Source organism: Tachysurus fulvidraco, chromosome 15 (assembly GCF_022655615.1).
Source record: "Tachysurus fulvidraco isolate hzauxx_2018 chromosome 15, HZAU_PFXX_2.0, whole genome shotgun sequence".
In the NCBI taxonomy this organism is placed as follows: domain Eukaryota; kingdom Metazoa; phylum Chordata; class Actinopteri; order Siluriformes; family Bagridae; genus Tachysurus; species Tachysurus fulvidraco.
Genome location: NC_062532.1, coordinates 12,247,975 through 12,274,715, shown reverse-complemented (window position 1 = coordinate 12,274,715; position 26,741 = coordinate 12,247,975). Strand labels below are relative to the sequence as shown.

Below are 26,741 nucleotides of genomic sequence, written 5' to 3'. Positions count from 1 at the left end.
TGTACATATTCATTTATGTATTTTTATTCTTATTTTTCTTAATTTGCTTATTATTATTATTATTATTATTATTATTATTATCATTTTTATTTCTTTTTCTCTCTCTTCTGTTTCCATACTTCTGTAAAGCTGCTTTGAGACAATGGGAAATTGTTAAAATCACTATAGCATTGAATACTTTTTGTCCCTGACAGTAGCGGTGTAGCTACCAGAGGCGGCCGGCAGGGGGCGGAGTAAACACACAGCTGTTTTCTCCCGAGGAAGCGGAAATGTTCAAGCTCAAATCCAGCAGCATAACAAGCGTCTGGTGAAAAGCTCTATATCGTTAAAACCTACGTCCTTTGACTCGTTTACTGGGAAAATAAGTGCAACGAATTGAGTATTACTCAAAGTTGGATGTAACCTGAAGTGAAAGAAGAGCGAAGGTCCTTAATAAGTGTGAGTATAAACCCGTTTTTAAGGTCTTTTTTAAGCACGAAAGGTTTCCTCCGCCTCGGCTCACCGAGCTAGCGTCCAATTAGCAAAACAAGCTAGTTCTGCCCTTAGTCTGTTAGCTAGCTGCTTTAGATGCCCGTTTTGCCTCCTGGAATCTTATAACGCTGTAACTACTTATTACTAGATGTAAATTAACACTCGGGTGGACTCGGTGTGCTCGTTATTTAGCTTTATTTGCTCAGGTATTTCTGGGTTCCTGCCACGTTAGCCGAGCTAGCATGGTGTCCTGGAATGCGTTGAACAAGTCGGTACAGTCCGCCGGCATCAGTGCTGTTTGTCAGAAGATCATACACAGATTATGTCTGGGATTCGTGTCTAACAAAGTCTTTTATCGGATTGCTTGTGTGACTGTTTTAAATAAAGTGATAGGGTGTGTTTTTTTAACCGTTACATAGCTACGGTTAGCGAAGCTTCTAGACGCGTCCGATCCGGTGTTTATATAATAAACAAATCCAGTTTAACACATTTATATAGGGTTGTTATTATTACACTGTTGGATGTAAAAGAAGTGACTTTGTGAGTTTAATAACTGGTGTAAAGTATAAGGCGTTTTAGGAAGCGGTGAAACTGTCAGTTTTTAACGTTAAGACCCGACTGGAGCGAATAATACACATAGTTTTGCTCTTAATTGTAGAGTTAGCGATAAAATTTAGTTGCGTTTGTTTATGTAACACGTAAAATATCTCTTTTTGTGTACTTTAATTATAAAACGCTGCTCGTTGCCTGTGCGCCATGTCGTCATCGCATTTTCTTTCTTTTCTGGGCTGTAAAATGCTGCTTTGTTATTGGTCCAGCGCCAGCATTCGCTCAGCCAATAGGATTATTCCTATTGCTTTTCTGCCCCGTTATTGGGGAGCGTCTCTGTTTGCGGCTGCCTGATTGGTCGTTCTGTGGCGCCCTGACGACGCAGTTGGTCGCTGGAAACGTCAAATAACGCGGATTTCCTTCCTCTTTATATGGGGAGTGTTGGGTTTTTAATACCGCTCGTATCGTGGGCGCGGTCCATTGAGTGATCTGTAGCGACTCGGATCCGGTTGGTTTTAAACCGTGGTGTTTAATAAAGGTTTACGGAAGAGGGGTGTTTTATTTGTTTGGTTTGTTTGCAGGAGATTTGCCGGGACCTTTATGTGAGAACATCTACCGGAGAGACCCGGGACAGAGACTGGAGGAGAGAGACCAGGAGACACGCTGATTTGTGTCCTGGACCTGAGCTCGTTCCTTTATCCGCCTTCAGGGAGTAAACTCGGGGTGTGAAACCCGATCCAGACGTTTTTCACTTGCATTGGTGTAGACACACAGGTGCTGGAGCTGAATCATGGAGGCCGTCGCCAAGTATGATTTCAAAGCGACTGCTGATGACGAGCTGAGTTTTAAACGCGGAGAGATCCTGAAGGTAATGTTGACATCTTTCACATCATGCTCTTAATTCTATAAGTGCACCGAAAACACTCCAAACCTTATGGGAATCTTGGAGAGTATTTTTTATACAATCCTGTTGTCTGACTTCTGTCCCGTTATCTGAAGATTGTCGTTTCTGAACACTTCAGATCACAGAGCAGTCATATTCCTGACTCAGTTTGGTCCGAAAGTGATTCACGTTCTTTATCTACGCCGCACTGACACCATGTACTGACCGGCTGTAATCTGAATACATGATTGATTCTGTAGTAACTTCTCATTTACAGTGACGCAGATGCTTCAGATCACTTTAAGAAGACATTTATTTATAGTTTCAGCACTTTGTAACAGTAAGTTTCTCACCACAGAAGAGTCTTCAGGACAGATGACTAGGCACTTTACTGGTTCTTGGTAAAATGACAAGCTGCTTATTAACTTAAAGAGAGGAAAATAGAGAGGCAGCCAAGGGAACAACTGTTCATAGCTGCACCAACGTAAGCAATAACAGGAACTTTCATGCAGACACTCCAGAAAAAAGGGTTGTTATATATAGTTAAAAAAAAACTTGTTTATTAACGATTCTAAAAATTGTACGTGCTGGCAAATCTCTGAGGAACAAAACCAGTTGTGACGTGCTGTTATAGGAAAGTAATTTACAGTAGAGGAGGGTGATGTGTCCTGTAGCAAAGCGGATTTATATACTTATAAACAGTGGTTTATTTTGTGCTGAAATCAAGATGTTGAGACGGGTCCAAATAACAAATAGTACATAAACATATCTTGTTAGATTTCATGTCCGATATGATTTTTGTATTGAGAATTTTGCTTCAAGGAAGTTTTCTTAAGGAAAAGCCTCATTAAATCAAACATCGTCCTGGAATTAACTACACATTCCCGGTTTATATTTAAGATCCTTTGTGTTTCCTTACTGTTACTGCTGCACCATAGTGAAACTGAGAACATTTCTACACCTTATAATAAATTAGTTGTGGTCTTCCAGTGTGTTCTTCATATGTCTCACTTTAGTATTATTAGAAATGTCTGTCCCCTGTTTTCTTCAGGATAAAAAGAAACAGTATGTTACTGCATTAAAAAAAACATGAGTGTTGTATTGAAATTAAGTAGTGGGGGGATTAAAATGATCCATGTTTTAATGCTATAGTGCCATTAAAAGTGTTGATGTGCTTTATGCACTCTGAAAAAACGTCATGTCACTCGCTTTTCACTCGAATGTTTCTTTAGCCCTGCTTTTTTCAAACACATGTCTGCCTTAAAGATCTCAAGCCATTTCCGTTTTCAGCCCAGAGCGATGAGATTTAAATGTAATCGTTATAATCCCTCTCATCAGGCATCACAGGACCTTTGATAAAGCAGGCAACAGAAGCTCGTACATCGTGTCCTTTATCTACGTTCCACTTAAATCAGTGGCCTGATCTTCCTAGGAGGAGTAAAATAAAGGAGACCAAATGAGAGGGTTTAAGATTAACAGCACAGACCATGCACCTAGTTTTATATGGAGCTTTTTATTTATATTTGCTTGTTGGTTAAATATAAGACTCACTTTTAAAAGCTTGAGCAGGCTTCATCAAGATTAAGAAACATCACTGATCTTGTGATTGCAGCAGGATCTGAAGTCATTGCTGTGGCTTTAACATCACTTCAGCTTTATCTGTGAGACATTTATCATTCCTTTATCACGTGATACTTATCCAGAGCAGAACTTTCATTTAGTTCCCACTTATGAGAGAAGGACAGATGCTTTAGTCAGGCTGCAATGGCTGTGAACATTTGTAAAAACAAACCAGGAACTGAAACTTTATCAAATGATTGCATTTGCATTTTTGATACTTGGAAGGAAAAAGAAAACGTTTTGGGGAAATTTGATTGGGGTGTGGAGGTGGGGAAGATACTCACACTTTGTTTCAATTAGAGCTCGCACAATGCTTGTTTTGCAATACTGTTATAGACACTGAAACCTATACGAGTATGACGCTTAAGCCGACATTCACCTTATATAGTTTCTTTAAAAATGATAAGGTTATTTCTTTCTCTTTTTTTTAACCGGAGTATAACTGATTTTTTTTTTCAACTAAAAATAGCTTGAAGGTTTTAAATCTAACTATAAAGAAATATAAACATCATAAAGTCAGTTCTAGCAACATAACACAGTCAAATATTTTTGGATAATTATCTCCTGGTCCAACATCATATTTCTTTTACAATTCTAGCCTTTTCTAGTGGTTTCAGGATCTGATATCAGATACGTTTTCTCTGGGGGAAAAAAATAAATGTAGCCCTAAATGTTTCAACGTATTGCTTATGATTATCACAGATCGTAGTCACTGACACATCACTGTGGTGTAAGTGAAATAAAACCAGTAGTTCTTATTTTGTACTAGGTCAGGATTTTCATACAGTGGTGTGTTTTTGTCACAAACAAATTTGGTAACAATTATATTAGCGATTATAAGAATGTAACCTCAAGGAAATGTTCTTAAGACAGCGAGCTGATATTATTTGTTAAAATGAACATCAAGGATGCCTGCATTATACCGTCACTCACTAATCTCCTCATTCACAAGGGCAGATATAATCCTGATATTAACCATATTTACCTGCTCCAACCTGAGCCGAGTGAAATATTTTTAAGATCAGCTGATGACCTGATCACTGGAGGTTTTTTTTTTGTTGTAGAATCTTTTTCTTTATAAAATCTGATACGGTTCCATTTTCTTGAATCTTCATGTTTTGAAACTTCCAGGGAGCGATTGCTGTTTTTACTCAGTATGTTCTGGGAAAATGCTGTCACGTCGCATTTGAAACAAGTTTGACCATGTTGGCTAAAAGCACACAAGAGGAAGTCTGCAACTAAGCATTGCAGAGAGTAGTGCACTCGAGGCTCATGACTGACACTCGTGCATGTACTCTTTATTCATGTGGTTTGTGCACCTTTTATTTATAAAGGCAAATGACCTCTTTTTTACAGGATTTTGGATTGTGCAAACTCTACATAGACAAACGTTTGACATTGTGACTTCAGTCTTTCTGAAGTTCCCACATTGCACATTTGTTAGAAAGTGAAAACCTTTGGAACAGTGCTTTTTTTTTGTTGTTGTTTAATTGTGTTCGGTTTGTGTCAGCGGTATTTAAGTTTTGATCATCAAAATGTTAACCCTCGCACTACACTACGTTCTTAACATCTGTGTTTAGATTTTTCTTTGGAAGATGTTGGATTATTAATGCATTTAAGTTTTAGAGTACAAAGTATGTCGTGTAAACAGTGTGGGATGTTTTGTCTGCCTCGTCCTTCTGAAAGTCCTGAAATTAGACAAATAAATCCCACATCACGTGTTTAAGACTGTTATTGCTATACTCCATCAAACAAATCCCTTTATGTGTAGTATTGCTATTGTTATGAATGATTGTGGCAGGACTTGATGTTTATGGATCACTAGGAAATTTTAAGGGACGTGAATGAAAGAAAAAATATGGAAACAATCCCTGCCTTTGTGAAGACGCATCGTATTATTTTGACAACGATTACAGTTTGTTATCCTATTAACTAAAGGCATTCTATTAATAATGGAAGTTTCAGTATTGGTGTCTATTGCAATGGCTAGAATGCATATTGAATGGCGTGGAGCATTTGCAAAACATACTGCACTTAATCTCATCATCTTACTGAGGAAAAAGGATAGAAACCAAATGCATTGCCCTATACTCAGTTATACTGTTTCCATTTGTTTATCCAGATATTAATAACCTTTAGATTATATCGAGAATAAGTGTGATTAGTCCCTGTGACAGCAAGCATGTTAAATAAATATAGGCCTGTTATGTGAGTTATGTATTCTCTGCTGTCTCTTCAGTGTAGCATTGGCATTAGATAAATAATGATCAGAGTTGTTCTTTTTTAGGGTTAGACATGTTCTCAGGGTTTCATGTTTACTCCAGTTGTCACAAATCTCAACATCAGATCTCCAAGGTTCAGCTTCAAGGGCAGCTCGAATGCTTTTCAGTGAAAGGGCAGCTGTTCCAGCCTTGACCTGTTTTATTTGACTTAATCCTAACCCTCAGGGTTTAGTAAGAGTCAGAACACTCAAGCATGCTACATTTGTTTTGCTCTCCACTGTGTTTGAAGTGCTCGGGATTCAGTCAGTAATGTCTAGCCCCAGAGAATCACGGTCCTGTGGTTAATCGAATGACGTAAAAGACATACGGCGAGGGAGACGCATTCGTGCCTTGCTGCAGGACACATCACACTCTCCCTTTGGTCCATAGGGAGAACATATCTTTGTTATTACTCCTAAAGACCTTTATTCTTCAACTGCCTTATTTCTAGGAATATACATGATCGTATTGTTTGCTTGTTTTTCAGTCAGTATCATTCAGTTTAGTCCTGTCTTTAAAAACAAAGACCTCAATTGATTGGTCATTTTTATTGGTTTTAAAATGTGTAAATGGGGTATAAATACACATTAGTTATATCTTAAAATTCTGACTTCTTAATGAGATCCCATTAATTTTGAATCTATAGACAATGTTTTATAATGCATGGTTAATAACAGTACTACACTTTCTGTAGCATTGCCAATACCTTCCATCCTGTACACATGCACGATACGCGGGGATGAACAATGCTAACGTGAACCTCTAACGTCAGCACTTACGATATGTTAAGGGATTTTACTCTGAGCAAGCAATTTTAATCCTGAGAAATCGGTTCAAGCATAGCCAAAGCACTGCATGCTTAAGAGTTCAAAAGCCATAAACTTGTGAGGTATCTATTGCTAAACTCTATTCACAGACTTGGTTGCTACTGATGCATAAATTCATTATTTGCTGAATAAGACATTTTTCTCTTGCTGTTTAAAAGCAGCGATTCCGCCCTTCCATTCGAAGAAAAAAAAATACACAGTGCATGTCTGTGTTTGTGTCATTGTTGTATTTCAGTAATCATTACACTCATCAACCTGTGTAGAAGATTTCAGTTATGTAGACAACTTTGTGAATAGAGTCTGGTGTACAGATTCAGGCTGAATTGCTCAGATCAGTTTTTCAGTTAATGTTCTACAACAAACTGGAAATTACACTATTTTGGTACTTTTAAAACGGGAACAAAGGAAAATGCTTACTTGGTAAGGTTTTTATTTAGCCCGCTTCTCTTTTCTTTGAAAATGTCTCCACTAGAATTGCATTACCTGAGTTTTGAGTAAACTTGTAGTGACAACAGAAAATGCCATGAAAACACTCTCAGCTGTGTACCAGTAGAAATGTGCTGCTCGTCCAAACAAAGTTTACCTGTTAGCCGTGTGGGTTGAGACTATTTTACAGTAAAGACTGTGAGACAATTTTACAGTAAAAGGCCAAAACGTCTTCTGAAAATTCACTGCGAGAGATTATCTGTAAAATTGTTGTCGGTTAGTTTGTTTTCCTGTTTGAAGCAAAGGAGCCAATCAGATTGTAGCCTTCAGGACATTGCAGCTTCTAGCATAATGTCTCTGGATGTTGTTGGCTGGATCTGAATTTATACCACAGTGCTGTAGCTTTCTCTATTTTCTGATAACACCGTTAACGTGGCTTCATTAAACTGTACCTGGTCATGAATTGTTGTTTCTTTATGTTCTTGCCTTTTAAGATCAGAATTAATCTAGAATCTGAATCGCTTTGAAAAACATACTATAGTTATTAATGTCCTTTTGTATTTATTGGTTAGAATTTACTGGTTCATCCTTATATTATTCACTTTAAAGTCTGGGTATGTGAAGATTTTATTTTTTTTTTTATTCTGCGCTGTTGTTTTTCCCAGGAATGTTTTTTTTTTTTAGCCTACCCCATCCAAAGGTCTACTCCACGACTGAGAGATCCTGTACATTATTTCAAACACTTCCTTGAGTTTCAGGTTCACTTCGAGCTCATGAAAGGATCGATTGTTCATACAACAGATTCACTGACTGAGCGGTGTGGTCAATGATTGACAAGAGGAATAGAGCTTACCTTGTTTTCTACCCAGCTGAAGTTTCAAGTCACAGTCTTGTTCGTTTGCTTCTCCGGTAAAATATGACTGCTATTTCACTTGCTGCTACTACAAGGCCATATGAACCAAGTGAGCTAAGCAAACACACCAAAACTGAGTTTCAGTAACAGCCAAGCACAATTTTACATTTTTGCCAAGCTACAAATTACTTTTCCAGCATTAGAGATTTTTTAAGCTGTACTGATAGTGACAAAAGTAATGTGCTTAAAAATATATATTTACTATATGGCCATTATACATATACGTACCTTTTGAAGGTCCCATTTTAGATTTATTTCTCAGTTTTCTGTTCTAATATCCTCCAAACATCTGCAGAGTTTTTTTTACTAGATGCAGAGATTTTTGCACATTCAGGTATCAGAGCTTTAGGTGCCCGTGTGTGGTGAGAAGACCTGGGGTCATGTAGTGTTCCAGTTCATAACAAGTGTGCTCAGTGGGTTTGAGGTTAGGACTCTGTTCACCCTTCTCACAAAAACGTCTAAATTTGTTTGACCATGTCTACATGAAGCTCACTTTGTGCACAGAAGAATTGTCATGCTCGAACAGATTTGCACACATGAATTTCAGTGAATGGACATTGTGCTTTGTGGCATACATCACTAATCTGACTCTAAACTGAAGTTAGACTAACAGAGGAATACTGAGTTTAATTGTAGTCTAGTCTGTGTAACCGCTTTCTCTGTGCCCATTACTATGTCCCATTACTACTTATTGAAATATGAGTGATTGCTAGGGGTGTAATGTCATTTCTTTCTATGCACTATGCACTATATGCCATTTGGAATGTAGGGTAAGTGTTATTTTGTCTTTACACAAATTGGAGTAAAAACAGATCCCATTAAAACTTCTCATAAAGGCATGAGTCATTAACACGTTTTACACAAAACCTGAAGACTGATATGTTTGTTTGGAAGAGACGTTGTTGAATTGTACCATTGTCACTCTTGGTGACAATGCCTGGCCTCTTTTTTTTTTTAAACTACAGTACTGTAGTTTTAGGCAGATGTGAAAAAAATGCTGTAAACAAAGAATGCTTTCAAAAATGGAAGTGTTAAACATTTATTTTCATGAATGAACAAAATGCAGTGAACGAACAAAAGAGAAATCTAAATCAAATCAATATTTGGTGTGACAACCCTTTATCTTCAAAACAGCAGCAATTCTTCTCGGTATGGATGTAGGCTTTCTCACATCCTTCTGTCTCTTCATGTAATCCCAGACACACTCGGTGATGTTGAGATCAGGGCTCTCTGGGGTCCATGCCATCACTTCATGCTGATTTGAAGGCAAAAAAAAAATATTTTTCTTTTGTTTGCTCACTTTGCACTTGTAAATTGACAGAAATAAACACTCATTTATATTTCTGAAAGCATTCTTTGTTTACAGCATTTTTTCACGCCTGCCTAAAACTTTTGTACAGTACTGTAGGACTAACAAAACTCCTCTGTTTCTGTGTAGTGACAAAAAAAAGCCTCTTAAACTCAATTTAAAGTAACAAGTAAAACATTTACTCCTTCAGCCGATACGTGTGTGTGTCTGTGTGTCTGTGTGTCTGTGTGTCTGTGTGTGTGTCAGTCATGGCTTATATTCTGTATTGGGTAATAAACCATGCTGATTACTAAGAACCAAAGCTTAATTCTGCCAAGAAAAGAACCCAGAACTGTGCAGAACTACAACTGTACAACACTTAACACTAAACTGTCCATAAGGGATCATGTGATATTACAGCTGGCTGCTTTGGTTTGTTTGTTGTTTTTTCTACATTTGTAAACAGGAAGACGTATGCTGTGCCTCCCAAATCAGCCCCAAAAATGGCATTAAACTTTCCTAAGGAGTTTTTCAGTCCGATTGTTTTGCAGATTGTCGTCTACGGGTCAAAAGTAAAACCAAGTTTAAAACAAGGGGGAAAAATGAGCATAGATCTTATTTATTTCACTCGTAACATGTATTTTATTTCTCTCCTCTACAAATGTTCCTGTGTGACCTAGAGGATAAAAAATGCACATTAATCTATTTCTGGAAAATGTGCAAGCCTTAGCTGGTATCAGTGAAGCTGCTTTGCAGTAATTGAGTTCTTCCTGTTAGCAGTTGTCTCCGGGTTTCGTTCTGAGGTGATTCAGCCTAATTACTTCACCTGTTTCGCATTGATTGTCTCCTTGCTATATTATTAAGTATTTTGGTTTATTTTTTCAAGTCTCAATTTTAACGTGTACAGTACATCTGTGTAAATATGACTGTGTAAATATGACTATTTTCTTGCATGATGGAAGGCTCGATTTCAGCAGTGAGATCTTGTGGTTCTGAATCATGTGCAGATGGAAAAGGAGAAGGGAGATTTTTTTTTTTTGACCCATTTGAGCTGTCTAAAAATGCCCTTGTGCACCATGTCATCGTGTACTTAAAGCAGTTCGTTGAGCCAGTGTCCATGAGGTGTTCTCAGTGTAACAATACAGATGTTGGTACAAAATGGAAATTCACATGGATCTGGACCTGCATGGTTAGTCATTAGTGACCTTGTCTACAGTTTAGTTAAACTTTGACTTTGCCCAACAGCGTTGTGTTCTTTCCTGGTTTTTTCACTCCTCTGCTTGGTTTGTTCAGTTTGCTTAGTGTGCGTTCTCTTATTTCACATTTACACCAAGAAATATTACCTGCCAGCTGTAGTCTGGCTCCATCAGACCGGCTTCACCTCACACACATTCTCATTCACTCTGTTACAGCTGACTGCTTCCTCAGAGCTCGCAGTGCTGTAGTGAGGCATCATTAATTTTATGGAATAGCTTGCTACAAACGGCATCTTTTATTTTTTTTAAAGCCACTGCGATTTTGAAGTGCATTTGTATGAGCGTAGCAGTAAACCCAGTGGCATACGTGTGCAAGTTTGCAGCCGCCCTTGATACCACTTTGTTCTCACTTCCTGTTTAGTGCCTCTTCCACCCCCATCACCTTCCTGTCTTCATTGAGCAGCATGTGTTGTCTTTGCTCTCTGTCTGACTCTTCTAGAACTTTCCTGTTAGGTTCTCTTGAACGTGTGTCCTCTGCCCTCTTCCTCCCACTTTACCACCCTGTTATTTTATGTGCTCTGTTTCAGTAACCTGAGCTGATTGCACGCACATGTACCTCATCTCAAGTTTCTCCTTATGATTAATCACCTTTTTTTTCCTTCGGTGATCAAATCAGGATTTAGTAAATCTTCTCGTGTTTAAGCCCGCTTCATAACTTCCCTTGAAGAATTAATGTTGAATTTCTGAAGTACACCGTGGCTTCTTTGGGGCAAGCCTCAGGGTTTACTATTTCTTGTCATTTTTCCATCTTGTTAAAATAAGAAGCACTAATTATTCCCGGGAAGTGGTTGTTGTACCCCAAATGCTCCACTGCGTTTTCCTTTATCTGCTGTTTATCCCTGTCTGAACCCTGCTGTGAGAAAAGCTGTGAACCCACAGCAGGATAGGAAGCTTTTCCACGTGGTATGTGTGTACAGGGGCTACACAGCAGGACCCATTATTTCTTAATTAAACTCTTCTTCCCTCTCCTCAAGCAAACATTGTTAATTCTTGCCATTCCATAACTCCACCCTTGTATTTCACAGTGACCCAGAAAAGCAGAATGAGCGCTCTAGGCTGCACCGGTGCAATGAGTCTTGCAAAGCAGCAGCACAAACCTGACAGCTGGTTTTCTGTGGTTGCTGCTGATTTATAGTAAAGGAAAGTCATTTTGTTACTGCTTGTATGTTTATTAAACGCGGACATGTATCCGCATCATTGTCTTGTAACTGGGGGGGGGGGGGTGTCTCGGGTTCAGCTCAGTGTCCACATTCGTTAGGTTTTAAGACACAAAACTAATTCCAACCGGTTTATGAAACAATCACGAAATCAGACGGGTGGTCATCACGATGAGCTACCTCTTTTTTTTGTTTTTTGAGTATATAGATGCTAGCTAGCATTAGCAGTGTAAATTTCAGTTAATACCAATAGCCAGAAAAAAGGTTGCGTGCTTGCTTGCTTGCTTATTTATTTGTTTGTTTGTTTGGTGATTGAATGGTTCACTCATGTTTGCTATGTTTCTTTGGCTACATTAATTACTATATAAAAAGTTATTAAAAAAATTCTTACATGATGTTCATTTGAAGCAATCCTCTTTTTTATGTTTGTCCTTAATTACAGTGCTGTCTGTATAAGAAAGGATAAGAAAATGCCAGAGTCTTTCATGTACACTGATCAGCCCTAATGCTAAACATTCCTGAATCACATTATCTAAATGAAAACTTGATTGTGTGTGTGTGTGTGTGTGTGTGTGTGTGTGTGTGTGTGTGTGTGTGTGTGTGTGTTTTGTATGGAATTGATGCAGATGCCCACTTTCTAATCATCCTTTATTGCTTGCTTTGTGTTTGCTCTTTGCATATAGACAGATGTGCACAGCTGTCCTCCCTGCTGTGATCAGTGGGCTGTGAGCTCACTGACATGAACGTACAGCACTGAGCTGCAAAGACACTCCTGCATGCTCCATATTCTTTAGAGATGACGAGAAAGAGAGAGACAGAAAGGGATGTTTTAAGAATTTTTTATATTTTTTTTCCATGCCATAAAAAGAAATGAAACCACATCAGTGTAAAATTATAGTGCAAGTCTGTAGGGAAGGGTTGCACAATTTTTTAGGCTTAGACCTGAGAATCCCAGACACACTCGATGATGTTAAGATCTTGTTATCATCCTCATGATTCTTTGACTAAGAAGCCACGTTGATGTTAGCAGGTCCTGGTCGCTGTATGTCCTTGCAGAAGTTTGTGAATCATGGTTGGTTTGATTTAACACTTTGTCCTGAGAAAAAATACTGAGAACTTCTCTTGCTAATTAAGATATGAAAAGAGTTCTTAACAGCTAGTTATGGGTTTAGTCATGGTGGTGTTTGTTTTTCTCCTGAGCGAGACTCATATACAGCGTGAGTGAAAATCGCTCTTGATAACAGCGCAGTGTATCTAATGCCTCCGTGAGAGGTTTTAAGTGAGATTTCATCTGAATAAGTTAAGCGGGCTGTAGTCTTGTTCCTGACAGGATTTCAAATCAAAATATAGGGAAAGTTATAATGGCCTCAAAGCATTGCTATTCCTGTAGATTTAATCAATTTTAGGATCTCACTGTGGTTTAAAAATGCTCTGAATTTCAGTTTAGATATTTACATGTGAATTTTTTTTTCTTCGGTTTCAGCTGCTCCTTTTCCTTCTCCTTTTTCTTCTGCTTGTCTTCTTCTTCCTCCTCCTTCTTCTTCTCCTTTTTTTTATTCTTATTTTGCTTCCTTTTCATCGTCTTCCTTTTATTTTTATTTAGTTGTTTATTTATTATAATAACACCCAGTATGTTTTGATCAACAGCTCCATGCTGATCAGTATGTTTTTTAAATCATGTTTTAGGCTGATTTTTTTGTTGTTGTTGTTCTTTCTGTGCAAATGTATGTCCACAATTTTTTTTTGTTTGTTTGTTTGTTTTTGTTTAGAAAACATTGTTATTTTCCAGAAGTCACCCTCATATCTTTCTTGTAAACATCTGGAGTACCGGTTTAGATTTAAATAACATTTAGGCAGAAGGTTCAGACTGAAAAGGATTGCAAAACCCTCTAAACATTTTTTATTTCCTCATTCTTACACAAACACACACACACTCTTTAGTTATTTATTTATTTATTTTAACTTCAAACTAATAGAAAATGTTCCGATCGAAATGAGTCATCCCGTGTCCACATGATGACGACAGGTCAAAAAAGTTTTGTAATCGTTTTCCATATCAGTAAGTCTGTTGAATAACCCGTAGGTTTGTCATGATGACCAACATCCTGTCTATGAAATCTTTTCCTAGCTGAATTCAATTCTTACTTGCATAGTTTCCTGGGGGATAAATGTGATTCCGTAATGTGTTTCTCTGACAAACCAAGACATGCAAAGGAAGAGAACAAATAGGTGCAGCCAGAGAGATAAGTAATAGTATCTTAAATAACGCGATTCTTCTTGGCCACGGTGCAGTATCAGATTGCCACTTGGCTCTTATAACAGCTGTGTTTTAGGTAAATTGCCCTAATTTGTTAGAGCCTTGCCTTGCTTTTCTTTTGCGTATTTACTTGTGAAAGGGCCTCTTCGTTGGAAGATGACCAAGAATAGTGTTGGTTTTTAACTTCCTGTTTATGAAATGAGGCATAGTCTATTACTCATAGCCATGCTGTAGCCATTGAGCTGTGTTATCTTTGACCAGAGCTCAGCAATGGGTTACATTTCCATGGTTTGAGCAGGAAACTGTTGGTTGCTAATGTTTAATGAGCATGAAACTATTTGCTTGCCATGTCTATCATTTTCATTTCATATTAAGCTTATTGTAATGTTATTGTATGGCTTAATAGCAGGGCTGCCCCAAATCTAGTTGTTTGTGTGTGCTAGGTCTTATACCATCCAAAGGCCATGCCTTAGGGGGTCGGGTTTGGGGCATATGGTCTTGTATAAGTGGTAGAGGAATATGCTCATTAGTCACTTGCATCTGTTCTGTTGTCACTTTCTGAGAGTGAAGTGTAAAATCTAGTGATTTTACACTTCACTCTCCGAGAACGAGAATAGTTGCTGTTGTGCTGTTCTTGCCGTTAAAAGCCTCTGCTGGTTACCGTACAACTCCATAGCAGCCCCCTCAATATCAGCTTTGTGCATATACATTTAAGGCAAGTCCTCAACTCTGACATTCATCAAGGCATAACAAAGCCACAATTACACCATCTTAGCATGCTTTTTGTTGCCTAGACTTGGTTTTGAACTTCCTTTGGCAATCCACCAGCGAGACACACATTTGCTGTGTTTGCTTTTGAGCTAGACACTTATTTAACTACCCCCCTTATTATTTAACTACACCCACCACCCATTATTATTTAACTAACCCCATCCCCCACTTTAGATGTGTCTGATTATTTTTTTTTTTTTTGTAATGCTGTGAGTTCTGTTTAGAACGTTCTTCAAGTCCCCATGAACTAAGCCACAGAGAGGCTGGTACGAACATGTGCAGAACTGAGAAAGGAGCAATGATAGTAAGCCTTGTTTAGTGTACTTTACTGTTTATTATAGTGTACAGCTGTGCTGAGGCAACTTGGTGTTGAATCACATGCAGGGCTGGTGATAGTGCTTTGTGCCAAGACAAGTGGCTCTCCTGTAATGGAACTGATGAAATGCTTTATTATAGTAATTCTTCCCTGTTTCCTATTCATGCAGTAAGGTTATGCTGTATGTCGTATTGGCTATCTGTCCATATGGAGATCTTACTTGAGCAGAATATTTCTTTAAAACACCTAGTTGGTGATAACATTTCACAGACTTTGTTAATGCTGTTAAATGATTGATGCACATGATACTCTGATGTGGCAGTTTTTAATTGTTGCACTGGGTAACAGCGGGAGGCCAAACCAGCTGTGGACAAGATTATCCCTGGCTTCAGGCACAGAAATAGAAACAGTCTTTGCAATTGCAGCTTAGCAAGATCAGAGGATGGGAAAGAATGGGGAGAAAAGCAGTTTCCTCTGTCTCATGCACAGTCCGAGGATTTGTGGTTAATTGTAAAGATCGGTATGTAATAAGAGAATTTTGGAACTAGTGTATTAGTATACGATTCTTTATTAACAGTTCGGGGAATAATGATTCACTCCAGTTCTGATTTTATTCAGTCCGATTCTTTAAATAAAGTGTTGCTACCAACATAAGGTTTATTATTGTAAACAAACTAAAAGTCTGAACTGTGGATGTAGGGAAATGATCGAGTGAAACACGATGAACTCTGGTGTCATGTGTGCTAGCACTTTTTAACTGTTATAATAGGGTGTTGTTATGATACATGATGGCTGGTGCAATCTGGCAATATAGATCACTTCACAAGCACAGTTGATGCGCAAGTCCTTCCACTAAAGAATACTATATACTTTATATACTATATACTTTAATGTGTTGGGTTGTGCAGGTTGGGATCCCTGCTGGTCTCCAGTCCAGAGTTGTTACATGTGGAATTATTTGAATACTGATTTCACAATTCCCTGAAGCACAAAGTCATATCTTTGCATCCATCATGTCACAATGTCTTGTTACGATTGAACCAGGGGGGATATGGGGGTGGGGTAAAAATGTATATTTACTTCTTTTTCTTCTTCAGCTTAGTTGATAATCTAATAAATGTGCCTGTGGTATAGAATTACAGCAGCTATTGACAGAAATGATCCAGTGAGGTAACATTATCCGTGCTCTGATTAAATAACTCATCGATGGGTGATTTCACTTCCCAAAAGAAATTGACCATCAAACATCTCATCAGTTCTTGGTTGCAAGTGTTTTTTTGTTCATGATGTTAATGTAATAACTTAGGAGAGATATAGAGAGAATGTGTTTTCCTGTCACTTTCTTTTACCTGGAAACCAGCTAATGATACAAATAGATATTCTTGTAGCAAGAATACATGTAATATCCTGTGTATAACTTTGTCACTTTGAACAGTTAAAACCGAGTTAATGCCACTTTAAACCATTAGCAGGGAGGAAGATGTTCACCAGCTACAAGGTGTGGTCTTTTCAGAGCTAATGCATTTTTGTAAATGTTAGAGTAAATGATTTTTTTTTTTTTTTATGTACATACACATCCAGTCACATCAAGGCACGTTTCTACTTACAGGTATAATAAAGATAAGTAAGAATTAGGATACGGCTAAAAATGGGGAACAAAATAGAATGTAATAATAATTCTAATTAAAAAAAGCCTTATGCAACGATAAATGCAGAAGGATTTCACAAATTAAACAGAAAATAATAGCTGGAATTATAGAAGCACATGGATGGGTTATAGAAATGGAAATCAAACTGGCTGAACCTGAAATAAAGACCAATCCTGAAGGATATTTAACAGTAAATATTCTGGCTTTTTGCTCCCTATTTTTGTTTGTCTGTTTTATACATAAAGAATGTGCTGAGAACAGTTTGTTGTAAAGTCAGAAGGTTCTACATCAATAACATTTATAGACAGTTGTACAAACAGGAGACTAATGCAATGATGACGTAGCTGGTGTAATAAGCTCTCTCTTCCTGGTGCGTAGAAACCGTGTGCCGTTAGGGTATTATTCAGGGTTCAGGGAGACTCGTACGTAAAGTGTTACAGTAGTCTTGACGAGAGTTAAAGCCATAAATCAGTTTTGTAGTGTTTTGCATTTATACTTCCTGATTGCAAATGAGTGTACTGTTGTTGTTTTTCTGCTGCATTGGGTCTTCTGATCAGATCATAAACTCTGCATCTTTAGAGGCATGTAGATGAGAGCTGTTGTGATTACTGCATGCAGAAAAATCTGTATTTAATGACGACTACAGAACAGTGCAGCATGCAACTTGAGATTTTATAGTTTCTCTGTGACCAAATTTTTAAGTAGTCATGCACTTCATTCCATTATGTACTGGGTAAAGTCACATAAGTTTTTCTATTTACCACAGAGGGGATTTTGAGAAGGTTTCCTGTATTAAGGTGGTTGTCTAGTCAAGGCGAAACCAAATCCGCGGCATCCGGTACCTTGCAGTCTTAACCCACTAGAAGCAGAAGCGGTGTCTCATTGAGAAGCTCCAGAAGTTTTCATAGTCTTTAGTCTTTGTCACTCTGCCTTGTGACAGACCCTTCACTGAACTACCACTGGTCTTGTTTCAAGACAACAATCATTGTGTTACAGTGCATGTGGTTATGGTTTGTGTGTTGACTAGGTTACAAAGAGGATGTTTTCACCGTCATGCCATGTGCCAATGAATCAAGTTATCCTAGAGCAAAAGTAGACATTAACCTGAAACAAAAGCAGAAACAATATTCAACGGTGAGCGTAATATATCCGCATAAGTGTTTCCTACCTGACAGCTGATGAGGAAATCATCTCTTAAAATTGTGGTGTGTGTGTACCATATCATCCAGGCTGCACAAATACAATTATATCCTCTTGTGTAAAAATCTAATAACAAATGTATGCAGAAGTGAGGCTTTGTATTTGAAGGTGGAGTGCAGACGTGTTAACCATGGTGAATTGTTGCCATAGTAATGTATTTTATGGGCTGCGATTGGTTAAACTCTAGACTTTCTCTGTTAAGCTGCTTGGAGATAGAGTTAAAATTTCATACCCCTCACATCCAGGTTGCAATGTCCATTTCCTCCGATTTTTATTTTGGCTTTATTTTTATTAGTATTTGAATATCTCTAAATAATAATAATAATAATAATAATAATAATAATAATAAAATAAAAATAATTGTTAAAATTATTAGTAATTGTAAAATGTGCAGATGCTCACAGAATCTCCAGGTGTGTGCCCAAATTTTAACCACAGAATATTTTTTTTATATGGAAAGGACACAAAAATGGGAAAAGAAGAACAAAATCCCAACGATTTGGGAAAAAATGTACACTGTTTACAGTTACAAATGGTTCCAGCTTTAGTGAAACCACATGAAAGTAATTCCGATTCTGTCACATAGACAAACAAACACAGGACATGTGAAATGCTTTCTAATTGTCTGTCATAAAAACAGAATCAAAAAGAATAAAATAAATAAAAATGTAATACGAATGGAATTTCAATATAATTTTAAGAATTATCTGTACGTGGGAGAAAGGGGTGAAAATATGACTGAAAATATAAACCCCCTGTTTATAGTGCTCAATGTTGACCTGCTTGTCCCAACCGTTTACTGAACCTGAGCTTTCATGCTGGACAGGGTGCCAACCCTTCACATGGCACAAACACTCCACATACACTCGCACACACACACACGCACTCACTACAGATAATTTAGAGATGCCAGACAGCCTTTGTTTTGGGGAGGAAACCAGAGTACTTGGAGGAGCCCCCTGAACCACAGAGACACTGACTCTCACTCACAGGGTGGAGGTGTTAATCAGACCCACATCCCTAGAGGTGTAAACTCTTTATTCATAAGATTTGTTTGATTAGTTGGTTTTGGCAATTATGATCACCAAAAGGATCTGAACCAGGAATGGTAGTTTTAGTTCATTTATTATGAGCCGAAAAACTCATGAATCTCCTCAACTGAATGGAGAACAGTTTTAGTTTTTTTCTCCCAGACACACAACTAAAAAGTAAGCTGCAGTAATTGTTTTGTATTGTCTTTAGGTTAAGACTTTAAGAAATGAAATAATAGGCATGCTAAAATTGCAAGACTTATGGTCAGTCTCCTAATTATTTCATGGGCTTATTGTTTGTGGTCATTTAGTCAGAAAACTGCTGATAGAAAACGATAATGGCTGCAACACCGTGTTCAAGCACATACAGACAAATAATACACACACGCACACACACGCTCGCTACATAGTGTGCATGTTATCGGTGCATACATGAACAAGATTCACCACACCCTACTCGTGTGCATAAATTGTGATTGAATTGATCGAATCTCTCACACAATGCTCTCTAATTTAATTCCTTTCCCTTTTTCTTTTCTTTCTCAGGTGGTATGTTCTCATACTTCTACTGTCAAGTGACACTTGCATACGGTTTCTTTACGAGCACTAAACTAACCTATAACAATTCTTGTGTATCAGGTATTAAATGAAGAATGTGACCAGAACTGGTACAAGGCAGAGCTGAATGGAAAAGATGGATTCATCCCCAAGAATTATATAGAAATGAAAGCACACCCGTAAGTACAACTTGCACAGCCTTTCCGTCTCCCTCACATCACCACCACAAATTCACTCCACGCAACACTTTATGAGCTTAGTCAGGTCTAAATATATTAAGTGCATCTGTGAAGGCTTGTGTTTAAGTCATGGTGTTAACAAGTAGATTTTACCACTTCAGTTGTTCACAGTGAAGATATAAGTAGAACACAGCATACCTGTTAAGGGCTGAGATATTAGGCAGCAAGTAAACAGTCAGTTCTCGAACACTTCCATGTGTTACAAGCGTAAAAGCCCTTGTCCAACGTTGACGATGGCTGAATCGTGAAGGCTAGACGGCCAGGTCGGAGCATCTAACCATAACATTTTAGATGCACTGGTTAGAATGATTGTCTTCTTTCCAGCTTGCTGTTGTTGGTTAGTCATGAAAACAAATTAATTACAATCCAGAGACAAAAGTAGCATCAAACGTAATTCTTATTGATGTAAAACTCATAGTGTAGTCTGTACTGTATAGCTGTAGCTGATTGCTTCATTAGCTTAATTAATTAACTTTAACAGCACTCAGCAGCAGTTATTAGAGCGTACAAGTGGCTGTATTTATAACAGGTTAACATCTGTAATTTGATAAGAAATAAGAATCATGTACAGTGGTGAAACCACCTGTTACACTATGATTGGCTTGTGTATTGATCTTTATAGATGAATAAACCTATTCATCTTTAAAGATCCATTTTTATTAGTAAACATGTTTATTGCTGTTTTGCCCATAGACTGATTTTTACTTTGAACGTGGCCCACATGCTAGATGTTGTACAGAAATACAACTTAAGCAAGAGCTGCGAGTTCACTGTGTCTAGTCTAATGGACAAAGCATAAGCCTTTTAAAACTACTAATGTGATTTCCATCAGCTCCCCCTTACTTTTAGACAAGTTTGAATGTCAGTGTCACTGGCAGGCAGTTTTCGTCAGGAAGATGGGCACAGAGGTGGTGGCTCTTTCCTCTGCTAGTCAGCCATTTGGATGTTTTTGTACAACTGTGCCAATCTTAGGCAGAGGAAAGGGAGAGGCTACTAAAGGACAGCTGGGTTTTATGGATCTGCTGTATTGCCCCGGCTCCTGAAGGTGCCAGTGTGTTCTTTATCATCCCTCTGATGCAAATATCAGTAGAATGGCATGCAGACAGTTGTTCTGTGTGACCTTACAGCCACTTCCCCATCACATTGTACAGAAAATGTAGCAGAAATAAAACACAAATCCTGTTTTTTTTTTTATACCAGTGTTCCTGAGGATTTTATTTTACCATATGAACGTGAGTCTGAATTGGTCACTGGCGATCATCAGCAGGCTGACATGTGTTTGTATCATGTGTATTAGTTATAGGTATTATAATGAAACTCTCCCACCACATTTCAATCTGCTCAACATGATTTGTTCTCAGTACAGATGATCAGATCTATAGTCATTTCTGAGTATTTAATATTACAGTAAATCTCTTATTGTCTGTGTGTGTCAATGTGTGTGTGTGTGTGTGTGTGTGTGTGTGTGTGCATACATATATGCAGGTGGTTCTTCGGTAGGATTCCCCGGGCGAGAGCAGAGGAGCTGCTGAACAAACAGAGGCATGATGGAGCTTTCCTTATTAGAGAAAGTGAGAGTGCACCAGGAGACTTCTCCCTGTCTGTGAAGTGAGTGAGCATGCAGGAGCTCATACCACAGCACACTGGATATTTTACACCAGGATTTCACCCTCACTCAGCTTTTTCTTACACACAAATGCTTCTGATTTTTTTTGACTGTGCCCTGAGTCACCTACCTTGCTGTAAAAGTGGGATGGGGTGTGTGTGTGCTGGCGCTTACAATAAGTAGAAATCGCTTTTGTTGAATTTAATATGTAGTGCAAATATAGATGTACTTTTGATTTTTCAATTTTTTTTAATATAAACAAAAATGACTGTCATTCATAAACAACATTTTCTCAGACTACAAATTGCAAACATTATACTTTGTCGCAAAGCCGTTGCTGACAAGGACAGCTCCTGTACATTTACTGTAAAAAATCATTTGTTTTCATGGTTTAATTTTGGTTCATTTTACTTAGTAAATTGAAAAAAAAAACTTAGCAATTTTAAAATCCACTATAATCCTGTATGAATCAGTGGAAGTCAGTCGGTTGAATAGGCTTTGCAAGGGCTTCTTGGCTGTAGGTTAGTTTGTTCGTCTTTCACATCCACTATGCCTAATGCATCGCTCCATTCTTGTTTCATTTGCTAAAATGTAATGAGTGGTGTGTGTAGAAAAGCAAAACAATGTCATGATGCTCTCATTGTGAGAGTGGTGTCATTGGGGTCATACATACAAACCTCTTTTCTATGAACAGTCTGAATTTTTGCCTATAGTTTGATTTAGTTTCTATTTAGTTTTATCTGATAGGAGTATGTTGTTCCAAACCTTTTATTTTTTTTTTCTAAATGTGCGGCATGTACTTGTAGGTCGTCCTGCAGCTCTTTTCCGCTGGCAGCTGGTTTCTGTCTTCTGCATTCTATATCAATAGTTTGAGAGCACTTTGTGAAATTTTGTGTGACACTTCTTCTGTCCAGGGTCCATCAGTTGTGGTTCTATGAACTTTCTATTCTAGAATCTTTTTCATTCAATTACGCTTGTAAATGTGTATTGTCTGTATTTACAATTCTGTAAGTAGAATGGCAATATTGTGTGTGTGAATTTGATTTCTACAGTATATGTGCACTGGGAGTTTGTCAATTTTAGGCCTTTAGCTGACCTCTAGTGGTCACTATCCCCCAGCCTACCCTTTACCCACAGGCCAGATTTCAGTCGTCTTTAGTCCACCTTTGTTTCATGTGCTCGTGTGTGTGTGTGTGTGTGTGTGTGTGTGTGTGTGTGTGTGTGTGTGTGTGTGTGTGTGTGTGTGTGTGTGTGTGTGTGTGTGTGTGTGTGTGTGTGTGTGTGTGTGTGTGTGTGCAGGCAGGCATGCGTGCCTGTATGTGTGTGTGTACTGTCGGCTACGTATTTGTCACTGCTTCAGTGGTTCTAAGCTTTCATGTGCAGTTGGATATGCAAAGTAACTTGATCATCATCAGTGTAATTACCCGATTTATTCCACCGCCACCCGACTGCCTGGAAGAGGAGATAGATTCCGGGTTTATTTTTGTGTTCCAGGATAAGGTCATTCCACAGTCCACCATTTGAATGCATTTTATTACTAGATGATATTGCAGCTCTATAATTGGAGTGTCGAAGATAAGGTTGAGGTGATACCTCCTTAAAGGAACATTTGTCATGTTTTTCAGCCTCTTACATTCACTGTAACAGCAGCATTTGCATGACTAGCAACGATATTATGTTTCCATGACATGTTACTATGAAAAGAACGGAAAGCCGACTCGTAATGGAAGTCTATGGACAGCTTTTAAATTCCGTCAGCGAGCATGTGAAATATGCAGACACTGTTCGACTGCTTCACAACTACAAGCAGTCCATAAATAATGCTTTAATAATAAGAGAGACTTCAGAGGAAGTCCTGTACGTTTTACCCACTGTACTGTTCCAACCTTGGAATGGTGGAAAATGTGGCCAGATATATTGATTATGTTAATGGTATTCTTTTATGTACAGTTTATGGAAAACTAGGTTGGAAAAAAATATGGCTCTCCCACTCTGACGTGCGTGTTCGTGTGTGTGTTCGTGTGCGTGTTCGTGTGTGTTCACTCCTGCAGGTTCGGCAATGACGTGCAGCACTTCAAGGTGTTGCGTGATGGTGCAGGAAAGTACTTCTTGTGGGTTGTAAAATTCAACTCGCTCAACGAGCTGGTGGATTATCACCGCTCTACCTCAGTCTCACGAAACCAACAGATTTTTCTACGGGACATTGAGCAGGTGCCTCAGGTCAGTCAGTTCCACCGTTTGTCCTGTACTACCCGAGTATATTTAACAGCTACTAGATTGTTTAGCATGCAGCACATTTACAGCAGATTTAATGGTAACTTGTATTCTTAACAGTTAGAAGTGTCTGGTGCATTCAGAACTTTGTCATTCTAACTCTTATACCTTTGTTGTCCGTGCAGCACCCCACGTATGTGCAGGCCCTGTTTGACTTTGACCCTCAAGAGGACGGAGAGCTAGGTTTCCGCCGTGGAGATTTCATCCAGGTCCTGGACAACTCTGATCCTAACTGGTGGAAGGGCGCATGCCACGGGCAGACAGGCATGTTCCCACGCAATTACGTCACACCTGTCAACCGGAACATGTAAAGCAACAAACGTCTAGGTCCCTTCTTTCCAAAAACACACACCCCTTCTCAAAAAAGCCTAAATGTCCCCCTCTGCCGTTAACACCCCGTGTTTTGCAGAGCAAAAAGAGAACAATGGAAGCTGGAAAAAAGAGAAAAAAGGTCAGCAGAGTGTGTTTCATTTTTTCAGTGACATGGGCGCAAAAAAAAATCAACACTGATTCCTGAGAATTATTGTTTGCATCACTATGAACGCTTGCAGCCAGGGTCTAATGAGCCTAAGCTTAGTGCAACACCAAACAAATTAACGCCACAACGATCCTGTGTGTAGATTTCCCCTCCCCATCGTCTCCTTTTCAACACCTTATCCCTGTAGTGCATTTTCCTTTCATTAAGTTTTGGCTGCATGTTTTAATCACATTGTAATAGTAAATTTTGAATTTTGAGGCCATTTTAAGTTCAAGAAAAAGATTTAAAATGAAAAGAAAAAAAAAGAAAAAACAACAACCACATGTTAGATGGATGTCAATTTTTAAAAAAAAAAAAAAATGCTAATTGATGCTAATGTCAAGTCACCAGGTCTGAAATACCAGGCACAGGAACTTTGTACATCAGTTTTTGGCCATGAAAATATACATAGAGAAAGAGAGAGAATCCATTTTTAAGAAGATATATATTATATATTTGTATGTGTTTGTCTGTTTTATCTTTCCACACACTTTTTTTTTTTTTTTTGGTTCAGATGTAAATTATGTTCAGTTTGAATGAAACGGAGTAGCTCTGGGACATGCGGAATTGTCAGTGTAATTTCGAGGAATTGTAATCTGAGATTTCTCAGATACGTCGGCATGCTGTGTAACTCGCCACACGTTTTATTTTGAAAGAAGAAAAAAACCCTTCGCTTTGGAGCTGCATATTCTTAAACGTAACTGTTTATCATGACTTTTAATGACGTGCAGGTAAGAGCCGTTTCAGCCTGCCGGAGTTTGTTCTACGTGAAACAGCCACCATTCAAAGCCAAGGTATTTACTGCAGCCAATGTTTCCCCTTCTCGGGCCGTGAATGTAGCTGACTTTAGACCTTCGACGTGAGCATGAGGGAAGTTAGGGTCACTGTCCTGAACCAAACACCTACTCGAGGTTTCACAGGAGTATCTATTTACAGTTTCAGAACCATGTAGGATCATGTATGCATACAAACAATATGCACGAAGCGTGTATACTCATTTTAAGCAGAAGATTGAAAGTCATGCGAGTTTAATCTTTAATTATCATGTATTTCGCCAGTCCCCAAACTGGCACCAATAAAAGCAGTATGCGAAACTATAAAGAGATATCAGCTTTACTGATGTAACTATGTTCTTTTCCCTCTTCTCTCCATTTTACTTAGTGTGTGTTTTGAGCACTTTCGATGTCAGCCATGTTGATTATTATTTTATATATAATTTCCCCCAAACGTAAATATTATTATTATTATTATTTTTTTGTTATCGTTTTGTTGTTCTCTCTGGATTAGTGCCTTTTTCTCTGGTGTATCAGTGTCACTGGCCTGCAGCTCGCTCGTGTGTTTGGTTTTATCAGTCCCACAGCGAGAGATGCTGTTTCACCACATTTTCCTGTACACATTTCCCCATTGGACACTTTGCATCAGTGTCTACATGGAACCAATCCTTCCTATTTAAATGTCTCACCTTCTCTTACTCTAAAAACGTTTTGAAAGTTCTTTTTTGTTGTTTTTTAGGGGCTTTTTTTTTTTGCTTTGTTTTTTTTTTGTTTGTTTGTTTGTTTTGTTTGTTTGTTTGTTTTTTCTTTTTTTCCAATTAATAAATATGAAATTCTAAAAATGTTGTGATGTTATTTGTTCTGTCTTGTAAGGGATTGACTTGAGGGTTTAAATACTATAATTTGTTCGTGATCTACACGTCAGGAAGAAAACTGGGAACACGTGTAGGAAGCTCTTTCAAAATAGTTAACAACCACTTTACTGTAGAACGATTCCTTTTTTTGTTTTTATAATTTTTTTATTTAATTCCTGCAGATCTGAGGTTAATGAGTTCAGGTGCACCATAAACAAGCACACAAATAAGAACTGGGCTTTAGCTCTGCGGCTTGCCCTCTATTTCTACTTAAAGAGCACTGACCCCTTATCAACCTTTCTGGGGTTTTTTTTCCAATTTGGATTTTTCCACCCTAAAATTAAATCATCTGTATTTTTAGTCAGTGCCAGAATTATTGACTCCCTGTAAAGATGGGTTAAAAAGGGTTTGAGGTCAGGATCAGTCCTCAGCCACTGTGAGTCATCTGCTGAGCCACCAAAAGAACTTGTGAAGGCAGGCAGGAAATTATTTTGATCTAAAGTATCGACATGTCACGGCTCCAGAGTCCTGGGTGCCTGGGTTTAAACCATTGATAGTGTACATCACAACACAAATCCACAACTGTTATCTCTCTTATCAAGGACGAAATAGCAGATGGAAAGATCTCATTAAAAATGGTAGTTATTATAATTTTTCTTTATCAATATAAATTATTAGTGATATTTAGTTAAAGATCTGACGTATGGAAAATTCACTGTGCTCAACTAGTGGATGTTGTGATCTGCTTGGTGTTGTACAATAAGAACGCTCGTGTTCTTCCTAGCTGAACAAAAAAGTTTGGGCTCCTAGGGTTCAGCGGAGGAAACCGAAATGCCACAGTGTATAGATACATCCTATACACTCGTGTGCTACGGTTTGGGGAAGGCCCTTTTGTGGGTGTGATGGTCAGATGTCCACATGGATTTGGTCATTAAATGCGGTTGTAGAATAAAGTACCTCAGTAAATTCCTTTCTCTGACATTTTTGTAATTTTGCTCCATCATCATTTCTTTGTATATTTCAGATTTTTAGTCAGCACTAGCAT

The 26,741-nt window shown here is 38.2% G+C and overlaps 1 protein-coding gene across 2 annotated transcripts; it reads left to right on the top strand.

The window, feature by feature from the left end:
• The first annotated feature begins 271 nt into the window (after positions 1 to 271).
• On the top strand, positions 272 to 24,325 carry grb2b (growth factor receptor-bound protein 2b). Of its 2 annotated transcripts, none has more exons than XM_027141435.2 (6): positions 272 to 438; positions 1,602 to 1,888; positions 19,515 to 19,612; positions 21,158 to 21,280; positions 23,330 to 23,498; positions 23,678 to 24,325. In XM_027141435.2, exons 2-6 carry the CDS (start codon positions 1,811 to 1,813, stop codon positions 23,861 to 23,863), a joined length of 654 nt encoding a protein of 217 aa, XP_026997236.1. In that variant the 5' UTR covers positions 272 to 438; positions 1,602 to 1,810; the 3' UTR covers positions 23,864 to 24,325. The 2 variants fall into 2 exon arrangements, with proteins under 2 accessions (XP_026997236.1, XP_026997237.1); XM_027141436.2 differs by lacking the exon at positions 272 to 438 and adding an exon at positions 1,399 to 1,528.
• Positions 24,326 to 26,741: the final 2,416 nt, after the last annotated feature.